A 17,276-nucleotide genomic window follows, 5' to 3' on the forward strand; every position below is an offset into this window, starting at 1 on the left:
TCAACAAATTTCAGTTTAGCGTTACTGTAAAGTTATGTAGTTTATATAGTGTTAGGTGTATATATATTTTTTCCAAATTTCAACAATTCTATATTATTAATATAATTATTATTTTAATTTGGTCATTATCAAATCATTAATTTATTTGAAATGCCAAGGACACTTAAATTATGAGAGTGCTATAAAATTGTACCTAAAGACTATTTATTTTTTTTTCTGGTATTCAACCTTTAAGGTTGGTTTTGCAATTGGACCTACACTCTCCACTTCTCTCTTTTCTCAGCTAACACTCTTCTAGTCTCTAAATACTATAGGTAAGATATATTCACAGTATATTGGTCTATTAATAACTAGGTGTAATTTAAGTACAAATTATCATAAACTTTAATCGGCTATAAATTATAAATCAAGTTATACAATTAGCTATTACTATTTTATTGACAAATATATTCTAATACTATTTACGATCATCACTAATACTTATTTACTTCAATTGCGACGTATGCCGTTGAGGTTTTAAATTTATTGGACTGTGTGCGTCACATCCTGGTTTTTAGGATTTTGCCTATCCCCTTTTATCAAATATTCATGCACTAGTGATTCCATTCATTACCAAAAACAGACCGTGATGTTCTACAGTGACTATTATAAAATACGATTTTTCTATAGTATGCACGTCTACTTCGTCTACGTGTGCGAGTAGAAAATACGTACATGTTCATCGTCCATGATTAACCCGAGTCCATACATAATATTTTGTTGTACTGAATTTATTATTTTCTACTGAATGTTTTATAGGTTTTACAATGGTCATAATAAACATAGGAACCGGAAGTCATACAAAATATATAAAATTATACACAATTGCTGCAATAATATTTGCAACATTAAATAAAAGGTATATTCGTGTTAACGAGTTAACCTATAATATATTTATATAGGTTTGTAGATTTTATTATTTACCTATAATTACTAATATTAACTACTAAGCTACAACGAATAAGAAACTTTGTTCAATGAATATAGTAATTTTTGGTACACATCTGTCATACGTTTTCAAATGATTATAGATTTTACAGTTGTTACAGGTATCAAAATAAACATTGCAGTTGTGTGCATTTTAAAATTTTTACTTTCAATTTACGAGGCGAAAGCTTCAAGGTTATTTTGTTTTATTTTTAAAGTAGGGCCTAGATATATTTTAACCAACTAAATTAAACGTAATAATTACATAGTTATAATGTTTTATCTTATTTATATTTAGGTATATCATATGCAATATATTTACTGAAAATCTGATTACCGTCGCAGGATTACTATGTAAATACATACGTATCATGTATACGACATACGTCATGATTTGTTATGGAATTTCTCTAACCCATGCAAGGTTTAAAAATTTTACTGATATAGTTAGTTCAGCAATGTACAAAGATACTGTAATTTTCTAGATATTGTATAGTGAAATCTTGAAATTCAAAAATTGAATTACAATTGTTTTACATTAAATTGTTTTATTATTGTATTATTCGACTGGTTGGAATATTATAACAATACTGTTTATTGAATTAACCATTAGTATTATACAACTTGTATATAATATAATTATTAATTAGGTTTGATGCTTAAATAAAAATGCGTTTTAACATTTTTTTATGTAACTAACTACGTATCAACGATACATTTAAAATGTTTTGAATTTGTACTGAGTAATTTAATATAGACTGAAATACAATATTGTCAAAAAATATAATTATTAAAAATTATGATAATTATTCAATTTTACCGATAAAATGAGTGATCACTGTTTTCTGAACACCTAATTTTTGTCCTGAATTTTTAATTAAGCATATGTGAATTAAATCAATGTGTGCGTATATGCCTACACTTGCGGTGCACATTATACACGCCTGAGGGCGCTTGTAGGCCTATTTTGTATTTTATTATTTCAATATTTTATACACTATACATTGACGCAGTATATTATTAGTTACCAGCGGTGTTTTGTATATGAAGGCATTAGTCCGGTCCCGGTCGTTTGTGTTTTGGTAGTAGGTGGACAATCAATGTTTGACCAACAGAACAGTTGGAGATTACCGGTATCGCTGGTGATTAATTTTAAATGAACAGAACATTTTCAAATACAATTCAATGCGACTACAGTGCATGAGAGTGTGTAAATGTAAAACTTAAATTTATCGTAAGTACAAATTATGCGTTTGTTGAACTTTTACTTTAAATAATCAGTATGATATAACAGAATAAGAATTCTAAAATATTTTACCTTGTATTATGTAAAAAAATCAAATCGCTATGCGTTAATTATGTTTTTATTTATTTGTATTTTAAAATACAATTATTATTGTAATACAATAATTATTATTGTTTACATTATTTTCTTATTGAAATCCAGTGGAGCTGTAGGTGTTTGATATTCGTAATTTCTTTATATTTCATTGTCATAGGACATATATAATATTTAGAAGTTTATTTAAAACGACAGTTAATTAATTACTTACCCATTAGTGAAAAAAATTGTTATTTTAATGATTAAATTTAAGTAAAAACTAATGTTATTTTTATATCGGAAATATATGTATAGTTTGGAATGTTTTCAATACCTGTACATTTACCTGCAATTCCTTATTTTAAAACCACAAATATTTTAATTTTTTGAAACATTTACTAAATGCAATCGATTAAATGTTTCAATTTCTTAAATGATGAAAGAGTGTATAATCAATTTTATAATTATTAAAAATTGTCGGTTGAATAATAAAAATTAAAATAAAAGATTCCAAATGTTTTTTTAAACTGAAAAACTATAAGATAAAACGAAAATTTATATTTTTAATATCTACATCAAATCAATTTTTATTTAGTTATAGCGTAAATATTTTACATTGCACATGCATACATTTTTAAAATAAATTTACAAACTATTAGGTATTATACAATAGGCAATAGATGTTCATATATTATACCTAATTACTTATTTTGTCTTTTTTTAACAATGTAAGTAAAATATAAATTGCATAAAATGTATTATTGAGTATACATTGATGTATATAATATAATTAATATAATTCAAATTTACATTTTTGAAATAATTATGAATAAAGCCCAGATTTTTATACAAAAAAATATTGTTGAATATGCACATATTTATGTAGGTAAAAATTTAGAAAAATGTAAAGAATAATAGGTATGCAAAAAAAATTCTTTATTATGTGCTAAAAAAATCAGTAAAAATATATTACATCGTACAAGCTATTATAATTTACTATTATTTACAAGTTATGGAACAAGTAATTATGAATAAATTATATAAATTTAAAATTAACAAGATACCAATCGGGTAACCCAGCAACACCAATCGGGTCATAAACATAAAATTGAAGAAATTCAACACAAGTTTTTACGTTTCCTCTCATTTAAATATTCCATATTTAAAGAACCCCATTCTTCATACTCTCCATTATTAACGTTTCTCAACATCAAAACACTTGAACAACGTCGTATGCGATTTATACTTTTCTTATAAACTATTTATAGGACTTATTGAGTGTCCTGAGTTTCTAAGTCGTTTCTCCTTCTATGCTCCGCCTTGTAACTCCCGGTAAAAAAACACTTTTTATTTTAACAAAGAAGTCACTAATTACGCAAGCAATACTCACCATCTTAGAATTATGAAAACTATTAACAAATTAAATATCGATGTGTTCATATCATCAAACTTTAACTGATTCAAGTTATATTGTAATTTATTACTTGTTAATTCATAGTTATAAGTATATTATATTATAATTTATATTGTATATCATTGTTATTTTTTGTTTTTTTCTCTTTTTTATTCGCTTTTTGTTTAAGACTATTAACGAACGATTATTATTATTATTAATATTTATATAATTGGGCTTGGCCCGTATAAAATTTAAATAAATAAATAAATAAACAAAAAATATTAATTTTGGAAAGAATATCAAAAGGAAGTTATAAAATATGATTTCAGATTTTTAAAATAGAAGTTTTTGCAGTTGTCTCGCAGCATAGATTTATACTTAGAAAAACTTCTTTCTACATCACAGGATATTATTAGCAAATATTTAAAAAATTATATGTCTTCAGGTAACAACTTTACAATGCTTTCATTTTCGTCGTCGCTTAATATTTCACAAATTTTTTTAACTTAAGAATATACAGGATTTTTAGAAACGCTTGTAACAGTTTATGTTTAGCAAATTCTATGTCTATTCCTCTTTTTTTTTAAATAGACACAATTAAGATATTTTCTATTTATTATTTATAAAATATGCATTCTTTATAAAATTAAATATAATTATGCAATTTTTAATTAAATATGAAAAATATGGAAAAATAAACGTATCCATATGAATCTATTCAGTGCGACATTTGTAATCAAAATTATTCTAGGTGAATCGTAAAATATACATTTGCATGAATATCCGTGCCCTAGTTATGATTAAAAAAAAACTGTATGGATGTTATAGTGAATAAGGACATTACATATGCATGAATCTATTTAAAGACAAATATATTTTCACAGATGATTGTACATTATGCCCAATTCAGAAGTAAATACACCAAATGAAAATAATAGTGCACACTGTAAAACAATTTTCAAACAAACATTTAAATTTGTCAAAAATATACCAGAACAAAGAATTTCACCCGAAGGATTTTTAATACGAGACTGCGGTTGCGTCATGAGATTTTTACCGAATTTAGATAACAAATTAAGTAAATATGCAATAAGTACAAACGTTGTTTATTGAAATTAAATCTTGTTATTTGTTCATTAGATAAGATTAAATTACAGCCCACACCTGTTATCAAAAATCAACATATAAAAAACAGTAGTCATATTCAAAATCGTAAACCTTTAAACCAAGCAAAAATAATGACAAAAGAAATGTACAAAAAATGTTTTAGCATCTAATATTTTAATTTCTTTTAATAATTAATTTTAATGGGTTGTTTTAAGGAATAACCAAAAGAATATTGAAAAAAGCATGAATTTAGAAGACATTGAATGTAAAAAAGCATACACCCAGCATACTTCATTGTAAGCTATACTATTAGTAACACTGATATTTAATTCATGAAATATTATGTTGACTTATTCAATCAATTGTTAATAATTTTAATCTGAGTGATTAAGAAAACTCAAGTTTTTAAAAATGTATATTATTAAAATGCATATAAATAACCTAGTATAATTGAGACAAAGAAAGTATTGAGTTATAGCAATTTGATTGAATCATGTTTAACCGGCTATTATTATTTTTAGGTATCAATCAACATTTTGGATGGAACCAAGAGTAGTTCCTATTAAATATACCACTGAAGTAAATTTTAGCTCGGAATCTTCTACAAAAAAGTTTACTGAAACAATTGATTTGCAGGTAATAGAAAGAATATTTTTCATTCTCATATTGAAGAGAACTAATGTGTAAAATTAAACATAATATGAGATATTATACATAAGATATTATCTTTATGGTAAATACTTAATTAAACCCCACTTCAATAGCTTAAATAATTTATATTATTGGCTAGATTTTTGAACTGATATAATATTTTTATTATATTAGTTCATCATTTTAATAATGTATAATTTTACAATATTTTTAACATTTTTTTTTTCAGTATACATAATATAATTTTCATTTTAGATGAAATTAGTTCCTTGTCCATATACTCACCAAATTGGAATTACAAAACGTTTTAAAACATCTATTGAGAAGAGAATTCAGTCGGAGTATACAATACCATTGAATAATTATATTTAATAGTTATAATTTTACATTAAAGAATATAAATTTAAAATATTAAAAGCGAACATATACATAACAATAAATATTATTTTAATATAAAATAAACTAAGGCAATTAAACCACAACATGTATGATATACTTAATAAAGAGATAAAATGTTTACAAATAAAAAAATGTAATACTACAATTTAATAATTATACTTATTGGATGTCACTTTTAGAACTGGTAATTATTTTTCCTCCAGTTTCACATGGTATACTAGGTATTTGCCATCCTTGTATAGATATTTCCTAGAAAAATTGATAAAATATAGAACTAGATATTATTAAACCAGTTTGAGTACTAATACTTTTATAATTTTTTCAATTTCTTGTATTCATTTCAATTTTTTTTTTATAATAGTTACTCAAATTGGGAAAAATATGTAATTTTATATGATAAATTTATATAATTTTTCGTACATAATTTTTCAACAGCAATATTTTTACAATGTATTGTTACAGAAGATAAGAGGAGGAGATTTAGATAGACTGTGAAATGACAATATTCTCATTTGTCAAATGTAAACCTTTACCAAAAAATATTACTCTCTAAACTATTAAGTAAAAATTCATAAATTTAAAACGGCTGGGCCGATTTGGCTCAATTTTTTTTTTTAATTGTTCGTAATTGCCAGGAGATTTTTACGAAAAAAATATTTTGGAAAACTCTTTTTTTAAAATTTTTTTTAATGATTAATTTTTTAAGTTTCGGAATGTTTTATCGAATTGAAAAAGCTACAGCAAGCTTTAGCTTATAAAATTTTCCATATGAAATAATTAATCGTTAAAATGGGGCCATCGGCCATCACCAAAAAAATGGATCAACATGGAGAATGAGTTACAGTGTTTGTTACCATACTCCTCTAAAACGGCTTAACCGATTTTAATGAAATGTTGTATATACATTTGGTAAGTTTGTGAATAGGCTTTTATCTATTTTTTATACTCCTAAGTGCTATTGTTTAATAAATCGTAGTTTAATTTAATAATTTTTGACCAGGTCGATAACTGCGCAATTGAAAATAAATTATTAAATGATACTATTAAAAAACTATTAAAAACTATTAATTTTATTTTTGGTATTAAATGACGGGTATTGCATAAATATTAAACAACAAGATCCAGCAACAAGTACTAAAATAAACAAGAATGTTAGTTCCAAGGATTATTATGCATATCGGTTGATGATTAGATGCAATCAGGACAACGTTATTCTACGAGGTCGTGAGCTTAGTCAACAGTTTATGGTCGACATGTATGTAAAGATAGAGAGCGAACAACTACGATACTTGCGATTCAATCAAAAAAAGCTGCGTACGGAAGGTTCTCAAATCAACAAAGATATAAAATTTGTTACCAGGAGACTTGGTGTCATACAAATCTATTGATACAGTTGGCAATGCTACTGAAGCTGTAAATTATCCAACAGAATTTTTAAACTCATTGGATTTACCAGGCATGCCACCGCATAATTTACAACTGAAGGTTGGATCTCCGGTTATTTTGCTTCGTAATTTGAACCTACCACGTTTGTGCAACGGTACGCGATTAGTCATTAAAAAATGAATAAAAAATTTTATCGAAGCCATCATTTTAATGGCAAATTCTGAGGTGAAAATATATTATTACCGCGAATCCCTATTATACTCACAGATGTGCCAATACAATTTAAACGCCTTCAATTTTCAATTAGATTGACATTTGCAATGACTAAAAGTCTCAAAGCCAAACGATGTCTGTCTGTGACTTAGATTTGAGCACATCATGTTTTTCACACGGACAATTATACGTGGCGTGCTCTCAAACCATCCAGTTTGTTTGTGTTGGCAAAAGATGGCATAACAAAAAATATTGTACACTTTGTTGCATTAAGGGATTGATATTGTTTTTTACTAATGTTATCATAATTAGTGATATATATATATATAATTTTAAAAGATCAATTTTAATAAATTATTAAAAAAATAAATGTTTGATGTTTAATAAATGTTTTTTCATTTTTATATTTCGTCACCGTTCACAGGATTACCATACTACTTATATAATACATCCATACACACTTGTATTTAATTAGTTATTTTTTTCTAGCAAAATATTGTCTAGTAATAATTTATATGACAAAACAAAGTTTGTCGGGTCAGCTAGTTTTAAATAAAATATTAGTTCTACATTAAATTAAAAATTAACATTCAATAAACATTTTAAACAAAATGAAAAATTTTATTTTAAATAAGTTCAGAATAATTATTCAGTTTTGTATAAGACTTAAGCTTAAACTATATTAATCATAATTTGTGACATAATATTTTGAAATAATAATAATAATAATGATAATATAGCAAATTTTTCTTCACTAATTTAAATGTTATATTGTTAGGTTTAATATTAAAGTAAACTGTCCAACTATCAAACAAAAAGAGAAGAGCATTATTTGTGTTTATTTGGTAATTTTAATTTTTAAGTATTTTTAATTGTAATATTACACATATTACTCATAACTTAAAAATTTGAATATCGTAAAAGAATTACACCAACAAAACACAAACACAAATAATAGTCTTTTCTTTATTTCATAATAATTTATAAGACAGAAACAACACATGTAAGTATAGCATCCTCCAAAGTTAAATAGACCATAACCATAACCATAGACCATAACTAGATTTATATTAAAATATTTTTAATATTTTTTTTAAATTTGATTTTGTACGGTTATCAAAGTTATTAATATAATAACATTGACTCATAAAGAATATTTATATTCTTGTGATAATATTGCTAAGAATTAATTTTAATTTATAATTTTGAACTATACCTGTATTTCATTTAAATGGGATTGTTCCTTTATAGTATGTTCAAAACTACTTCCAGCCACAACATGCTTTTCTTGTGACATACCTAAACATGCATCTAATGAATGCAATGATACTGTTTCTGCAGAATGAATGTCCCAAGAATCAACATCTGTGCAAGTAGAACTAGTATGAGTTCTTTCTGCAGGTTGTATAATCTATAAATATAATTTTTTATTATATTACATATAATAAATATATTATATATAAATAATATATTATATTGTAATAATATATTTCAATATAATGGTAGTAATAATTAGAGCCTGGATTTATATGCATTTAAAAAGTGTCAAATATGATGCAAATATGCAAAGAAAAGGTGGCTAAATATGCAATTATATGCATTATTTTACTATTTATAAAATGTGATTTTTTTTTTTGAAAACCATGTTTTTATACCAAATAAAATTCTAATTATTTTATTAAAAAAAAAAAAATGATAATATTCACTGATTAATATTTTAAATCATTTAAATCAATCTAAGACTTATAAAAAACTAAAAAACGAGAATAAAAAAAAAAAAAAATATTTTAGATAATTTGAAGTTACCTACTACCAAAAAACTAATAGAAAACTTAAAAAAAAAATACAAATCTTTTAAAATATTTTTGAAACTTAATACCTATCATGTCAATTCATACTCTATTCGAGGAGATTAAAAAATTTACTGTAAATTAAAATAGTTAATTTATTAAAAGTGGATTAAATATACATATTATATGCATTTATGAACAAATATGCAATAATACTCGAAATATGCAAAATATGCAATATGAAATTTGGTGTGATTTGAATCGTGGACATTTAAAACCTCCATAGATATATGGATGATGATACACTTAGTATGATGATCATACACTTAGTACAAATATGCAAATGCATATAAATCTGGGCTCTAGTAATAATCAATAAATATAAAACAACAAATAATATTTACTTGAGGTGTCATTGTCCATGGTGGTAAATTTGAACACATAGGATCAAAATCATCAATACTAACTGACATTTTTGTATCTGTTTGATTAGAATCATCATTAATAGTGTACACTTCTTTTAGTACTGAAAATTGTTCCATAAATTCATCCTATGAAAATTAATAAACAAAATGTATGTTAATTTAACAATAACACAGTAAAATATGGACTATTAAACAAACATCATATTATGTTATATATCATTGTAATTTTCTTAAAAAAATATTATTTAAGTGAAAAATAATAATTATAATACATTATTTAATAATAATAATGTACTCAAATGTTTTCTATCTATTATTTGCTCAATGATCTGTTAAAATAAGCAAAATAAACAAATTTCTTTGGGAAAAATAGAACGAAAAGATAAATTATGAATAAAAAGTATTAAAATGAATTTATAAATAAATACCTTAAAATTAGACATTTCTTTTTTTAACTTTATTGCATCTTCCACAATCAATAAATTTCTTCTTTTTAAATCTGCCAATAAGGCCAACTGTTCAAACATTTGATGCATTCCCTAAATTTAATATTTCATTTAATAGTTTTAAACAGATAAATAGTTATAAATTTAAAATATAAAGTGTTTTTACTCACCTCACAGATTATTAAAGCAGAATCCCAAGTATCAGATACCAATGTTCCATTCATATACTGTTCGAATTCTTCAGTATTCATACTCAGTAGTTCGGCATTTATCTTTTCAATAAATGATACAGCACAACACTACAAAAAATTTAAATATAAATTAATGATAACTGAAGATATAATGTTGTTTTGCAGTGAAATTTTATATTTTACTCATATCTAACTTATCAAAAATTAGGCATGTGTAGGGTTTTTTGAAGAAATATCTATGAATGTTTTAAAAAAAATTTACTGCATAATGATTAAAATAATAATAATATAATAAATGAAACCTATGGAAGTTAATGCTTATTATATTATCCAAGAATCAAAATAAATTACATTACCAGATTAGTAAAATAGTAGCCAGCTTCTCCAGACATCAGCCTTGATGCATTACAAAATCTTGTAACATAATGCAAATTTGACTTTAGTCTAACGGGGTTTGCTTTAAGAACAACAAATATGAGAACTGGTAGGAAATCATCAGCTGATGCAGGACCTTTCACACCATTGTTTCCACCTTGTAAAACTCCAAATATATGCCGACAGCATCGAACAACACAAGCTAATTTATCTTGTGGTGCTATTGCAGAGTCCATATCTAGTAATTCTAAAATTGCTTTATATACCAATTCAATAATCTGAGCATTTGTTTTGTCAATATCACAATCAAGGTGTTTGGCATTCACCCAGTTTAATTGACGAATCCTAGAATTGTATGGCTTAAACATTAATTGGATATACTTAAAAAAAAAAATATATATAGATATTTTGTTTATAGTTAAAATAAAACCATTAAGGTTTGAATTTTATAAAACCAATGAAATTTATGGTAATTATACCGGAACATTTTACATTGAAATGACTATAAGTTTAGAAACAAAGAGATAATCAAGAACAATTAAATTAATTAATTTTCGTCTATAATATAATAAATTCATTTTTATACTAAATATATTCTTGTTTTATGAAATATAATTTGACTTGACGATAACTTACCGTTTTTGAATACATAAATCTTCTTCTTCATCCGCCAGAGTCATACAAAATAAATATTTATACAGCTTAATCATAGAATATTTCTCGGCATAATCCAAAATCTGTTCTTTTTTTTCATGGTCTAATTCTGAAAGTAGAATAATTTAAGAATAAAATTATACTTTTTGAAAAATAAGTAAACTATTAGGCGATGCAAATAGTTCAAATAAAAAATTGATAAAAAGTAAAAAAAAAATTGTATGAACAATTTTAAAATGTTTAGAGAACTCTATATATATAGCATATAGAAATAAAATGGTAAATAACAGTAGTGGATTACAATTTTAGAGTCATTTTAGTTTGCATATAATATTAAGTATATGAATAAAATTGTTACAAATTGAAATCTGTGATTATAATTTTTAAATAAGAATTATCAAAAGATAATGAAAAAAATTAATTTGATTAGTATTATACTATAAACTATATTTGGCTACAATTCAGTTAAATGGCCAAAAAAAAAAGCAACAAAATATTGTCTTGCATTTATAAAATTACCATCATAAGAATAATTATTATTCAGCATATCTAGGATATTTTGATAAAAATGTTGAGTAAGTTCTGACTGCAAATCCACAGGGCTATGTAAATGTGACATCATCATCATTTGACAAAAATTACGGATTTGTTTTTTTAAATCAGAACGTAATGATTTTGGTTCAGACAAAAGAGACAGATATTCTACATCAACTTGCTCAAGTTTCTTTGCAATAAGAGGATCATAGTCTTTCTTACTTTTTTCAGAAATATCATCTGAAAATAAAATAAGATATTATAATTTATTATATTTAAATATATTGTTTATGTGTATATGTATAACAAGTTTATTTATAAAACATACATTTTCAAAAAGTTAAATACAGTACTTATAATGATTAAAAATATTTTAAAAAAAAAGTATAAGAAATAACATATTATATAAGATATTTAAGTACATTGATAATTTAAAAATGTAGAATGCAGTGAAAAATACACACTAAATTATTATTATATACAAACCTTTAGATTTAATAGTGTTGAACATTTTCAAGTATGATAGTTTTGATTTTTTTTCAGTTAAACCATTCTTTTTAAAATCTGGTTTTGCATTACTCTTGTTTATTTGTACTTTTCTATAAAAGTTATAAAATTGAACTATTAAAAATTCAAACAGTTTTATACATTAGTTTTTCATTGTAATTATATAATCTACAACTTCTATTTTAGTAAATAACACTAATCTAATGCCATGTATATTGTAAATGTTGTACATTTCTTTGTTAAGTATAATTAGTAATTATTAATAAAAGTATATAACTATATCATCATATTAAAAGCAGAACTTTTTTGTTTATAATTTTGTAGTTTTAAAACAATTTTATTCATAAAACTAGTATATTTATATGTAGACTAAATAAAAATACGGAATATTAATGAACTTCATTAAAATATAATACAATTTAAATATAATACTATATAATATAATATTATATTTTCAAAAACTATAACTTACTTAGGAGAAGCATTCATTCTTCTTTGTTTTTGTATATCTTTATAACATTTTGAGCAAAAGCCATCCCATTGTGGATTACCATAATAATCACAACCATTTGCTTTTTTACATTTCAATTCGGCTTCTCCAATGCGAAAGCTACCTTTTTTAAAGGATATCATTATGATGTCAAATGTAAACCTATAAATAAATATTATTACAGTTCTCTTATATATATATATATATATATATACAATGTCAATTAAAAAAACACCTAATTACATTAAAACTAGATTTTTATAGCTTATGAAAATATTTAACCAATGATTATTTGGATATTTTAAAATAAAAGTACTTGGAATATTTTCGTATTCAGTAATTCAAATCAAACAGTAGGGTGACATATGGAAAATGAGATGATAAATTTTCTTAAATAGCAATGTTTGTAATCTGAAGTTTAAATCATATAGTAATTTATACAAACCAGCTGTCCCAACGAGAAATCTATTGGAAATAACGCCTCTGCAATAACGAATTAATAAAAGCAATTCAAAGCGAATTGTGATCGATAAAATAGGTTCGTAAATTCATAATACTCATTCATAACACTGATTAAAATTTGAGATACAACCAAAATCCAAATATAATGTAATTATCAAAATGCATATCAGATGTGATGATAACATTTGATAACAAAAAACCGTAAGTAACTTCGGTAAATAACAATGATAATCACTGGTCGCGACATTTGTACCAACAAATATTTATTTCAGTTTTCTTGGCATTCTATAATATATTATTTTATTTTCTATTTAGTATTTTATTTTTTCTTCTTCTATATAATATGTAATGAGTAAACTTAACATATAACTAAATTTATTTAAAAAAAAAAAATTAAACCAGAAACAAATATTTCGCGATGAAACAAACGATTTCGAGATTTCCATGTCACTAGCCCCAATTAGGATGATAGGGATTCATAATGATCTATGTTACAAATGACAAAATACTTATTTTTTATAGAGTACCTACTATTTTTTCTCGCATATACGCATGCCAAAAAGTTAATCTTAAAATGTTTAAATTTGTTTTGAAATTAAAGTTTAAGTTAGGATAAATGTAAACTATTAAATATGTAGGTATACAGATTTTAGAACTTCAAATAAATCAAGGTAAGTAAACAACATTGATGTTTATCATTTATTTTCATATTATTTTTTTGGAGACGAGCCTCGATTGTAGAAGAAACCATGTTTAATTTTCATTCATGTCCTATATGTTACTTGTTTTATTCTATTTGTGTTTATTCAATATTTCCATTTTTACCATAAAGTAGTATTACAATTTTTGCAAATATTATAAATTAGTAAAAAAAAGAATTAGAATTTTCTTTTTTTTATCTAATCTTTATATCGTGCTACATTGTTTAACAGTGAAGGACCATAATCGATTATGCCTACAACTACAAGTTCATCGTTTTTATTGAGGCAGTACTTATAGATACATGGTGTGATATTTGAAATTTTATCGGTAAAAATTTGTATAATATAGGTAAATAAAGTACCAGGCAGATTAAAATATGTCTCAGGTTATAAGTGTTTACAATAAAATCATGGATCGTTGTATTTCAATTGTAAAAAAAAATATTTTAATTATTTGTAAAGCAAAATATTGACCTTTCATTTCGTCTGCTCTTTCTTAATTTGCTGATGTGCCATTTTCAATCACATAATTAACCTGAGGAATTATAACCTTATTGGACGTATATAATACGTATATACCATTAAGTAGGTTTTATAGTTGAAATTAATTGTGCTTTCATTTTGTGCAGATTTGAACAAATCACTACATTTAGTGGTAATCTCGATCCCCAGAAAATGTGTTTAGTAATGTCACGTGCGTTATGCCAGCACCGCCCATTAGAAAAATTTGATTTTTTATACTATCAATAATTAGCACATTATTAGCATGAATTTGCATGACTAATTTCGCAATTGGCATGTCATCCATTTCTACGGAATCGCAAATATTAACGGGTGGTGCTGGAAAAACATTTCGCCAGCACTACCTAATCGCAAAAATGGAATTTTTATATTTTTTCATAGCCATTATTTAGCACGCAATTATCATGAATTTGCATGACTATCGCCGAAATTCGCTCGATCGTTGTTCCCGTACAATAACGTATCAAAGAATTTGCGCGTTTCGCCAGCACCGTCCCAGATTGAAATTTTACGAATTTCTTTCTTATGAGCTTTTTTGTTCTTCAATATTTTAAATAAGATTTTTACTATAATATTTTAGTGATCATACTATTAGTTTAAATTAATCCAATTTAAAAAATTGTGTGAAGAAGATGTCAGCGTTTTGTTGGTTTTTTCTCTCAGGCTCTATTAGGTACTATCATTTTGGTTTTACAATATTTTTTTTTTCTTTGTTACTATTATAGTTATGTTTCCATGTAAGGGGAAATATAGTATAGGTATACGCATAGTTGAGTTAAATAGAGAGGCTAGGTATGTTAATGCTTTTGATGTAAGGTTTTTTAAAATTTTATTTGTTATTAAGTCATGGTCGGAACTTTTATTGTTTGCTAATTTTGATATGATTAATTGTATTTCCTCGGGGGATGTTGGCGTGATAATAGTGTTATCCTCGTGATTAGTTTTGTTCGACATTTCTTCTGAGTGTTCGTTTTGATGATGAGTTTCATCTTCCGTGATGAAGCATGATTCGAAGTAATGGGCAAAGGTTTCGGAATTTTTTGCTTTTGTGTCATATTTAGATATTCCGTTTTTTAATGGGGATATTATATTACGCTGCTTAAGTATTCTTTTTGTAGCTAACCAAAGACATGAGTCATTTGAATTGATTGATTTTTCCAGGTAAGTACTGTAAGAGTTGTATCTTATATTATCTAATTCCCACTTTACCCTTATAGTTAACTGGTTTAGTCTTCTTTTGTATCCTAAATTTCTTGTTCTCTGCCAAATTTTTCTTACTTTGTGTTTTTATTTGATTAGATTTTGTACAGTGATTGGGAGGGGTCAATGGATTGAATTATTTTCCTGTGCTTGGGTCACTGCTATTTTTATGGTTTCTGTTATATGCTCAATGCTCTCGTTGATATCATCTATGTTTTGATATTGTTTTTGGTTATTAAGGTTTTTATCTAAATTTTCTCTGAAGGCTTCCCATATTATAGGGGCGTTAATTAGTTTTGGAATCGGATGATTGATTTTTATTTGATGATTCATTGTGGAGATAACAGGAACATGATTTGAATCCAGTTCGTTTAGGACTTAGTGGTGTAAGTTGATTGGAGATTAGAGCGATATAAAGTATATCCAGTGGTGTTTTGGCAAAAAAACTAGAGGGTATACGCGTATTTAAGGATTTATGACAATGAATATTGTGTATTCATTAGGATCAAGACTTATCAGATTTTATCACTCAAAAAGACGCTCGCTTCGCTCGCGAGTATTTAAGTCTTTTCTAGATTTCTTGTTCATTTTAAAACGTGATAAGAATTTTATTACAGTAGATTTTTTAGGTTTTATGCCGTTGGCATTTCAGTTAACTAGTTAAATTTCGTTTAGATTAATTGTATTCATTATTAATAGGTGTAACCAGACAAGATCACGCATTGCACGAGTGTCGCACATTCGCACAATAACAAACGTAATTGTCAATCATGCACCGACGACCACACATACCAGTATGACACGGAACATAGATAGCGCTCATCCTGCCACCATCATTGCAACCCGTCTATTATTCATATAATTAAATTTTTCATCATTAATAACTAAAATAATTCCAACGTCCAAATTATCTTCAGAACAAAATCAAAATATAAAATCTTCCGAGAAAGCAAATCTATAATAATATGGTTAAGATATTAAAAACAATGTTTTCAAGAACACGATCAATCAACCATCAAATAACATATAAGACCGTGGGAGATAGTTTACATATAGCTGACAATTTGTACATTGGGTAGGATCCTTGAAGTTTCACCGTGATTTGGTGATTATTATGTAGTTTAGTATTTTGTTAAGTTTGAAGATGTTTTGTGATATGGGATGATTTGATAGTTGTATTGCCATTAAAGGTTTGGGTACCTTATTTTTATTTGTTAGTCTTATTACAGACTGTACTGGGTATTTTAAATTCTTTAGTTCTTCCATAACTTCTAATTTTGTGATTAACATGAGCAGGTTTCTTATGACTGCAGAGATATCTTTTTCATTTTTTAGCCTGTAGGTGTAATATTCATTTTTTTTTTTTTGTCTTGAAATTTGGTGAGTATATGAAAGTCATGGATTGTTTCGACATTCATTTTAATTTTATTTAATTTTGCTGTGATAATAAAATAATTTTTGTATTTTTTCTGTTATCTCTTGGCGGAACTGTGTAAATTGCGATATATTTATTACGAATAGTGGAGGTATTTTTGGAGTA

General features: G+C 25.3%; 2 protein-coding genes across 3 annotated transcripts; one reads left to right on the top strand and one right to left on the bottom strand.

Moving 5' to 3' along the window:
• The first annotated feature begins 1,773 nt into the window (after positions 1 to 1,773).
• On the top strand, positions 1,774 to 5,985 carry LOC112692057. Of its 2 annotated transcripts, none has more exons than XM_025566579.1 (6): positions 1,774 to 2,200; positions 4,568 to 4,761; positions 4,824 to 4,935; positions 5,006 to 5,086; positions 5,312 to 5,426; positions 5,671 to 5,757. In XM_025566579.1, exons 2-6 carry the CDS (start codon positions 4,581 to 4,583, stop codon positions 5,677 to 5,679), a joined length of 498 nt encoding a protein of 165 aa, XP_025422364.1. In that variant the 5' UTR covers positions 1,774 to 2,200; positions 4,568 to 4,580; the 3' UTR covers positions 5,680 to 5,757. The 2 variants fall into 2 exon arrangements, with proteins under 2 accessions (XP_025422364.1, XP_025422362.1); XM_025566577.1 differs by having other exon boundaries at positions 1,779 to 2,200; positions 5,697 to 5,985.
• Positions 5,909 to 13,465, bottom strand: LOC112692056 (rab5 GDP/GTP exchange factor). Its single transcript, XM_025566576.1, has 11 exons — positions 13,297 to 13,465; positions 12,834 to 13,013; positions 12,341 to 12,453; positions 11,840 to 12,094; positions 11,303 to 11,429; positions 10,648 to 11,011; positions 10,271 to 10,399; positions 10,083 to 10,193; positions 9,634 to 9,780; positions 8,656 to 8,850; positions 5,909 to 6,089 (listed from the first exon to the last, which is right to left on the bottom strand). Exons 2-11 carry the CDS (start codon positions 12,992 to 12,994, stop codon positions 6,000 to 6,002), a joined length of 1,692 nt encoding a protein of 563 aa, XP_025422361.1. The 5' UTR covers positions 12,995 to 13,013; positions 13,297 to 13,465; the 3' UTR covers positions 5,909 to 5,999.
• Between the last annotated feature and the right edge of the window lie 3,811 nt (positions 13,466 to 17,276).

Source organism: Sipha flava, unplaced genomic scaffold (genome assembly GCF_003268045.1).
Source record: "Sipha flava isolate LNK unplaced genomic scaffold, YSA_version1 69_pilon_pilon, whole genome shotgun sequence".
Lineage (NCBI taxonomy): Eukaryota > Metazoa > Arthropoda > Insecta > Hemiptera > Aphididae > Sipha > Sipha flava.

Coding starts and splice junctions, on each gene's coding strand:
- LOC112692057 (XM_025566577.1), top strand. CDS start 4,581: ATGCCCAATTCAGAAGTAAATACACCAAATGAAAATAATAGTGCACAC. Junction 4,936..5,005: donor AAAATAATGACAAAAGAAAT/GTACAAAAAATG, acceptor GGTTGTTTTAAG/GAATAACCAAAAGAATATTG. Junction 5,087..5,311: donor TACACCCAGCATACTTCATT/GTAAGCTATACT, acceptor TATTATTTTTAG/GTATCAATCAACATTTTGGA.
- LOC112692056 (XM_025566576.1), bottom strand. CDS start 12,994: ATGATATCCTTTAAAAAAGGTAGCTTTCGCATTGGAGAAGCCGAATTG. Junction 10,400..10,647: donor GCTACTATTTTACTAATCTG/GTAATGTAATTT, acceptor AATTTTTTGTAG/TGTTGTGCTGTATCATTTAT. Junction 10,194..10,270: donor CTGCTTTAATAATCTGTGAG/GTGAGTAAAAAC, acceptor TATTAAATTTAG/GGAATGCATCAAATGTTTGA.